The sequence below is a fragment of the Anarhichas minor genome, unplaced genomic scaffold, assembly GCF_050575085.1.
Source record: "Anarhichas minor isolate MPS153535 unplaced genomic scaffold, ASM5057508v1 ptg000011l, whole genome shotgun sequence".
In the NCBI taxonomy this organism is placed as follows: domain Eukaryota; kingdom Metazoa; phylum Chordata; class Actinopteri; order Perciformes; family Anarhichadidae; genus Anarhichas; species Anarhichas minor.
This window is the reverse complement of record NW_027466457.1, coordinates 6,098,591-6,106,615: the sequence shown is the minus strand read 5'-3', so window position 1 is coordinate 6,106,615 and position 8,025 is coordinate 6,098,591. Positions and strand designations below refer to the sequence as shown.

Here is an 8,025-nt window from a genome sequence, read left to right as displayed (position 1 = left end):
GAACATCACATTCTCCAGCCAGCTGTGGCTCCAGATGATCCCATATTTACACAGTCAGACTTAAGGGATAATATACAGCATACATACAATATATTATGCATTCTCATTCAACTCCAACGTCCCCAACATTCAATTAAAAATCCCACTTTGGTGGTTAAATATTCCTTGATAGCATTATTTCTGCATTCTCTTGGATTAGTTTTCAAAGCACAAACATGTTTCTCATAAAACTGAAGATATATGCTGATAAAACCAAATTAAACAGTCTTAGCTCTGTCCTTGACACCTTGTGTGTTCTTCGAGTGGAGCTGTAACATCTGGCATGGATTTACGCTTTGAAATTCTGGCTGGGGATTCAAAGAGAAGAGTTTTTAATTGAATCCACTCCGAAGCATGTGAGACTGAAATGTCTTCTAGCGAGGACCTTCCAATACACTCTTATGTTGCGTTGTCATGTGATCTCTGTCACATATTGGATTAGTCCCCCCCCCCCTTACCAAATTCATCAAATAAAAAAATGCATTTTATTGAAATCCTTTTCAACAATCCTTGAGTCTGTCCATGAACGCCTGCTGCTGCCTCCCTTCCATTCGTCCAGCCCTGACCGTAGCACATACTGGTACAACACTGAACCTACTGCTGTGCAACAATACACACATTCACAGCCCACAGACAGCAAATTGCTTCTCTCATTCCCCACCACGCCCTGCCTTCGTTCTCAGCCACCTGCAACACAAACTGCGCTGTAAATTTCACTACAAATTATCCTGTGTCTGCCAAATCCCCCCCCGGGAACTGAGGAAATCAAAACCCTGGATGTCCCTGCCCCCAGTGAAACAGACCTCAGCCTCACTCACACAGAAATCATGTGGACTGTATTCATGTTTATAACTCTAAAAATGGTGGGTTTCTTTTTACTTAAGAAATGTATATCATATGGTATTTTACTTGGACTGAATTGTCAAGTTTTATTCAGCATTAAAAGCGGAGACAAGGTTAAAAAAGCTACTGTAAGCCTTTCACCAAAACGTTGATTTGAATAAAAGTGGTGGTGAAGAATAAAAACCATATGAACGTTCCCAGTTTACTTTTTGTCAACACCAATTGTATGAACAAACCATACTTCTGTGGGCTTCGGGTCAACATGACATTGTGAAACTAAGCCTCCATTCCTACTAAGAAGGAGTGAAAACTGAGACCTGGTTGGCTTCAGGGGAAAATCAAAGGAAGGCACATACCTTAGCAGTGAATAATGATCAACAGCATAAACCCAAAAGCGTTTACATTGCAAGGGCCACAGTGCCTCCTGGTGACGGCTCTGCAGACCTCCAAACAGGCAGGAATGTCAGAGAGAGAGAGTGAGTCAGTGGCCGATGTGCCAGAGAGATGAGTGTTGAAAGCTCCTTGGAAAAAGGATTAGGGCTGTTTATGTTGGCCAAGTGGCCCGCTGCCAGCTGCTCAAGTGTGCAAACGTCTTAAAGCTGCAGAGCTTCGGGTTGCTCGTGAATCTTTTCACTGTGTTTACCCTCCACCCCGACTGTATGGATGGTTGTGCTTTGTTCAGGGGGGAAAGCCCCCTCCTCTCAAGCCCCCACCTCCGTAAAAACACGCTCTACCCCAAAAATGTGCTGGATTCAAAACCAGCCTTTCTTTGACACCACCGCTGAAAACACACCCATACACAGAGTGTGCATAGATATACTTTAGGTAGAGTCATTTATCTCTAAATTAAATATCCAAAAGCCAAAAGTCTACTTGGTGTATTTCAATAGTATTACTAGTAGTTATTGTTAAGTTACATATAGTCAGATTTTAGTCATTTTTTCTGACTCTAATGTGTCAGCCAAACTTCCGCTCACTGGCAGGAACAGTTTAATACTAATCAGACACACCTTATGTGGATTGTTGAAGGCAAGATTTTGATTACATTTAGTAAATAAGTCCTCTATACAGGAGCAGACTTGAAGTGGATTTCTTCAAATAAAGAAAGGCAGAGAGTAGAAGTGTCCAGGTTGGAGGTAAAAGAAAAGGGAGGAGGCCCATGTATCAACAGTAGGATAAGACTCAGCCTGGGAGCTGGCAGGATGCCAGAGCTCTGCGGCCTGGAGCTAGATCAGAGCAGGGTTCGTGAGCTGTAGTTATGAGATGAGGGTCTCAGGTCATGGAACAATAAAGGGCATAGAGCCTCTGCAGCAATGGAGCTTAACCGCTAAACTTTTGTCCTCCAGTCTCAGAAAAACTCAAACGTCTTGAGTCAAGTTTTCAAACTGCGAATACTAAAAGACTGCTGTCTCTGGCTTTTGTTACAGCAGACCTCTCTCACATTTGTTTTGAACGGTATCAGCTTTTGTCATCATCACACAGAAGGTTTAAGAGTCCAACAGGCTCGATTGAACAGGGTTCTCTTCGTTCTAAATTGCTTGCACTGATTTGTCCACTTTGCATGTCTGATATGACATATTCATGTGATTGTATTACAGTTTTAATGTATGGTTAAATGTTGTGATTTGTATTTATGTGAAACAATGTACAGTACGTCTTGGGACGCAAGTGACATGTTGCTAAATATTCTCATAATAAAGTGAAATAAAAATACATGTGAAGCTTTTTTCCCTCACTTGTAGGCTAATTGACTACTGTTTGAGGACTCATGCATGCATCTTCAATGGTTATAAGAAATTAATTTTTATAATTATATTCACAAACTTCCTCTATTCTTCTCAATCTATTCGGCCGTCCCTGTCCTTTGAAGTTGCTAGAGCACTTAAAAGGTTTCTTTAAGCTGCGTCATAGAATGTTTGTTTTGGCTTTAAACTTCGGTTACAAGCTGTTGGAACAGCAGTGTTTGGCTATACTATCTTTCAACCACAATACCCAGCTTCAGACCCCGTTACAACAAGCATCTGTGGCTCACACAATGAACTTAGTTTTAGCAGTGCTGCTCTGGTGCTGATTTTGTGGTTTGGCTTCTGCACAGAGAAGGAAAGCACAATAATACATTTTCTCTATCGATTCATCTATATACAGTATCTATCATGAGAGAGCTCACAAAACCTAGAAGTAGCTGCTGCACAGGCCTTATCAACAAAACATATTTGTGTCAATCGTAATCCTAAACCAATGTACTAAACCATATAATCATCCTACATGCAGTCTTACCAAGAAGCTGTCAAGTAGTAAGATTGTTCGACGCCATCTCTCCACAAACACCACTGAAAGCTTGTGCGTGCTGCCATCTTCTGGTAATTGTGGGTACTGCAACTCACCAAAACTCAACATTTCTTTAACCAGGTATACTGCCAACATATGTATTGTAGCGCTGCAATATATTATGTATATACATGTAGCTGTAAATTTGATTTCAGTAGCGAGTAGTCTCATCCAAGTATATTGTGTGTCTGTGCAAAACAATCAATACACAAGTGTGATAAGACTTGGAAGATAAGTTGAGAAAAAACACGAGACACAAAGAAACAGGACACATTATGTCAGCGGATACTTCAGGGACATCTTTACACTGTAAAGTTTGTATTTAAATAGGAACATCCTGCATGAAAACATTCTTGGACATCCATCATGTCAAATTTTCCATCGAAAGCGGTTTAAAAATTGACTTAAAAGTTTGAAAAACATGTCACCAATATCCAGTTTCATTAAATTAAAAATACTTTAGACTTGAAAAAGTGCATTGGACAAGAGATGCAGACTCCCCTCCTGTTCATGGTGGACTCAATTACCCATCAGGCAACATCAGATGGAGTGTGCAATACTATACCAACCTGACAGTGAAGGTTTAAGGCACTTTTTATATATATATATATATATATCACTCTCACATTCAGGGAACTTTCAGAATGCAACACCTTAAATATTAAAGATCACAAGGTGTCAAATGAGCACATACAATCTAACAGGATAAAGAATTGCCCCAAATTCTTACAGTAAACACAATTTACACATTTGACACTGTATTCACACCCAGAGAGAAGGCACGAGGTGCACGGCCATAACTAAACAGTCAACACAGCCACAAATAAGTTAAATCAAACAAGACACAACATTAATGCTCAAACCCATGTCAAATACAGTTAAACATCACAGGCTTTTCTCCCATTTTCAGGCAAAAGTTAAAAATATATATTACTGTAACGGGACAGATATCAAGATTGCGTCGATATACGACACTGATATTGACACTTGTTGATGTGTCGATACTGGCAACAGGCACACACACACAAATACATTTATTTTTTTCATCTACTACTCAGCTTGTGTCATGTGAGGAACTTCAAGACACAACCATTTAATAATATCTCAAATTTGGGAAGGAAGGGGGAACTGTGATCCCAACACACAACTGTTTCTTAAACCAAAGGATCACAGATTACAGGGAAATGTTAGTGTCCTAAATTGTCAAAAAAAAACGAGGACAGTGCCGCAATTTCACTTCAGGACAATCATTGAAGTATCTGCCTCAAACATTAGTTGTTAAAGTACAAAATAAAAGGGGAAATTCGCTGACACATGGGGGTATTGCACATTTAAAATGTTGAAATTTTGCTTAATCTTGATTGTCACCTACTTCCATCCAGCCATCAAACAGAACAGTCTTAAAAATGATTCCTGTTTCCGCACTATCCTGGTTCTTGAAAATGCTCCGGTCCTCTCGTGTCGAGGCCTGTCCCCGAGGAGTTAGAAGAGGCGGTGGATAGCTCTGAAGCACCCCCATCATTGACCGCTCCATTATCTTTTGTCTTGAAATAAATGACATAAAATAATGGCAGGACGATGCCTATCAGGAGCATGGCAACCACGGCGTTCCACCACTGGATGCCCCAGTCTCCACCGGGTCCGGTCAGGCGCCGCCCTCTGAAACCAAACCTCTGCTGTTTCCCGGAGTTAGCCGAGAAATCGTCGTCTCGATCGTTTGTGGTCTGAATCAGTTTCTCGATATCGTGGTCCACCTCCATTAGAAAGTCTGTGACCTCCTGCAGATGTGGTTGTGCTCTGGCTCGGTCCTGAGGCTTCACCAGCGCAGTGGATGAACGTGGCGTTTCTTCTCGAGGGTCGCTCGGTTCTGTGCACGTCTCTGTTAGAAAGCTGTGTTTCTGAACGGGTATTTTGATAGATTTCAAAGCAAATAAATCTTGTTCTTGCACAAGGTTGTTCACCCGCTTTATATCTGCCACCTGTTGACAGAAACAGGAACGTCAACACTTGAAGAGATCCACACCAGAAATGATTTAGCTGACTACACAACATCTTTACCTTGCAGCCATATTGCAGTGCAAGCTTGTTGAGGTTGTCACCATCTAGTACCTCGCGCTCCAGCAGCTGGACGCTCCTCAGGCTGTCCTGCTCCTGGTCTTGGAAAACCCACGGCCTCATCTCCATGACATTGAGCTCCTCATCATCTGAGGATGCGGTGGACTCATTGGGCCTCATGTTGAACATGTAAACCTGGCCATCTGCACTGGCGTGGACATCCACCGGGGCCTGGAAAGCCTGTGACATGTGCTCCCCCCGCCGCATGATGACGCACCAGCCTGTGAGGATATAAGTGCAACATTAAAGTAAGGATACAATCAAAACCCTTTACCTCCCAATTCAAATATATATATACATAAAATATATATAACAAATACATATATATATATATATAATTTATAAAAATATGTATATAAATATATAAAAAATACATATATATTATATATATAAAAGAATATATAAATATATATATTAAAAACACATATATATTATATATAAAAATATGTATAAATATATATATATATAAAAAAATATATATATATATATTATATACAAAAGAATATATATAAAGATCTAAAAATATATTTTATATGTAAAAAAAAATATATAAATATATATTAAAATTATTATTTTTTTTTATATATACATGTTAGACTTGCCTCAAAGAGTAAAATTGAAGCACCTTATCGATCAAAATAAAATGAACATGACTATTTTCAACAGTCTCAGCCACTAGCATAGCCTCATCGTGTAGTTGCTGAATGTTAAAGGAGGGCAGCAACTGTTTAACACAAAAACACATTTATTATTCACAGTAAAATAAACGTGACTAATATCGGGTGAGCATTCAAATCGAAGCCCATTACTCATGTTAAATGATGTTTTAACCCAACGTTAGGTCCCACACTGGGTATCAAGCTGTCCCGTCATGACTCTACTGGACCCCATGACAGGTGACACCATTCTCCAGCTCTGACCTAATGTAGCTTTAATCTGCCTCACACAAGTAAAGAGCAGATGCTTTCGACTTGACCTGGCCTTACATCCACATTTTATCTGCTTAGGCTTAAAGCTGCAGCAGCTGGCCCAAATGGCTTGAATAGGCCACTTCATCTGAATGCCTACTGTCTGCTCAATTTTACAGCCACCCTCACCGTTTATCTACCAGTCAAGAAAAAAACTTTTTCAGGAGTCATGCCTGTCTTCCTAAAAAAAAGGTTTCAATTTGAAGCACAATGTGAGTGCACGTGACCAAAACGTAACATGTCCATGTTTTACTCTGGTGGTCACAGTAGTAAAGTACAAGACCTCAGTAAACCGTGTTATGATTGGGAAGGTAGTCACTGTCATATACACGTGTGTATGTTTTGCTCCCTTTGTGAAGAGGAACTGCTGACCACATTTTTACTATGACTCTGGTTGGTTCTGCTTTTGCGTTTGTACCACAAACAAATCGCACCAGAGTTCACTTGCGGGCCGATGGCTCCTGTATTTAGGGGAGGCTCAGTGTGGTTGTTGAATTATAGCTTTCACACTGCACCTAAACGAACCAAAGCAACACGCAAACTCACGATAGTTTGTGTAAACATCACAAGTGACAGCACCCTAATCACGTCGCATACTATTTAAAATGTTGCAATTAAATGTATCTAGTACCGTCATACAAAGTAACTTATAAACAGGTATGTGGTTCATCAAAAACACATTTAAGCGATTGTAAATCAAAATTGAAATATTCCATTTAATCCAACAGTGAACGTTGTGTGGATTCATTCCGTAAAAATGAATTTTGACGTCTTCATTTTGACAATCCAGCAAGCACTATTTACAAATGACGTCGGTGCTCGAGGTTCACGAGGGGCACTTGAAGACGGCATATAAACAGTAGCTATGTGCTAATGCTAACGGCAGCTAATGCTAGCAGGTGAGCGTCTGACGTTCAGCATGTGTTCACCCAAATGTCGGCACCATGGCTTCACTTCAGCTCCGCTTACATATAGACCACTAGCTCGTGTGATTGACACCGCTTGAATAAATACTACTGACAAGATATATATGTATATAGTATATTATACTTTTTGAAACTTTTACTGCGCTCTCCACATCCAGTTACCTTATCCAAATGCTTTAGTGGCAGTTCTCCCCAGCTCCACTTGCTAACATTACAACAGCAACTGGTGGAGCTAGCTGGCTACTGGCTAGCCTACTTCTTCTTCTACCCTCTTTAAAGGTAGTTGTCACAAGAAAAGCATTACTGCCACCCATTGCTCTGGAAGGTGACACAACATTGACAACAACAATACTTTTTATTTCCAAAAACGAAACGTTTAAATGAAATGAGGAAATGTATAATGAAACACTTATTATGCTTATTTGTATTATTTTTTGCTATCATTGTTAGTATTATTATTGTTATTATATTGATAGTTGTTCAGAATTGTAATTATTATTTATTTTATTTATTTATTTTTGTACATGGTGTCATTTTGTTTTCACCTGCAGTGTGTAACAACGTGGGCACTGCTGCTGCATAAACGCAGGCAAAGGTTTCCCCATTTATGTGACCAATACCTATATTCACATTCACACGCTGAACCATTGAAAGGGACATTTTCAATTTTGATTCCACCACTGTCATAACGTTTGTGGTCCTAAATCTGATACATATCTGATGTATGGTAATGAGACTTAAATGGGGAATTCACTTTCTGTAAATCTTGTCATTTAGTATGAATCCGCAATTCCAACGAGCAACAG

General features: G+C 39.8%; 1 protein-coding gene across 4 annotated transcripts; it reads right to left on the bottom strand.

The window, feature by feature from the left end:
* Positions 1-3,483: 3,483 nt before the first annotated feature.
* lysmd4 (LysM, putative peptidoglycan-binding, domain containing 4) lies at positions 3,484-7,473 on the bottom strand. Of its 4 annotated transcripts, XM_076089049.1 has the most exons (4): positions 7,382-7,466; positions 5,928-6,049; positions 5,269-5,546; positions 3,484-5,189 (listed from the first exon to the last, which is right to left on the bottom strand). In XM_076089049.1, the coding sequence occupies exons 3-4, from the start codon at positions 5,530-5,532 to the stop codon at positions 4,635-4,637; spliced, it is 819 nt and encodes a 272-aa protein (XP_075945164.1). In that variant the 5' UTR covers positions 5,533-5,546; positions 5,928-6,049; positions 7,382-7,466; the 3' UTR covers positions 3,484-4,634. The 4 variants fall into 4 exon arrangements, with proteins under 4 accessions (XP_075945164.1, XP_075945161.1, XP_075945165.1 ...); XM_076089046.1 differs by lacking the exon at positions 5,928-6,049 and having other exon boundaries at positions 7,382-7,473; XM_076089050.1 differs by lacking the exon at positions 5,928-6,049 and having other exon boundaries at positions 5,320-5,546; positions 7,382-7,473.
* Between the last annotated feature and the right edge of the window lie 552 nt (positions 7,474-8,025).

Excerpts from the sequence above, each read along its gene's own strand:
- lysmd4 (XM_076089046.1), bottom strand. The coding sequence starts at position 5,532 with ATGCGGCGGGGGGAGCACATGTCACAGGCTTTCCAGGCCCCGGTGGAT. Across the intron at positions 5,190-5,268 it reads CACTGCAATATGGCTGCAAG|GTGGCAGATATAAAGCGGGT; the intron begins GTAAAGATGTTG and ends TTCTGTCAACAG.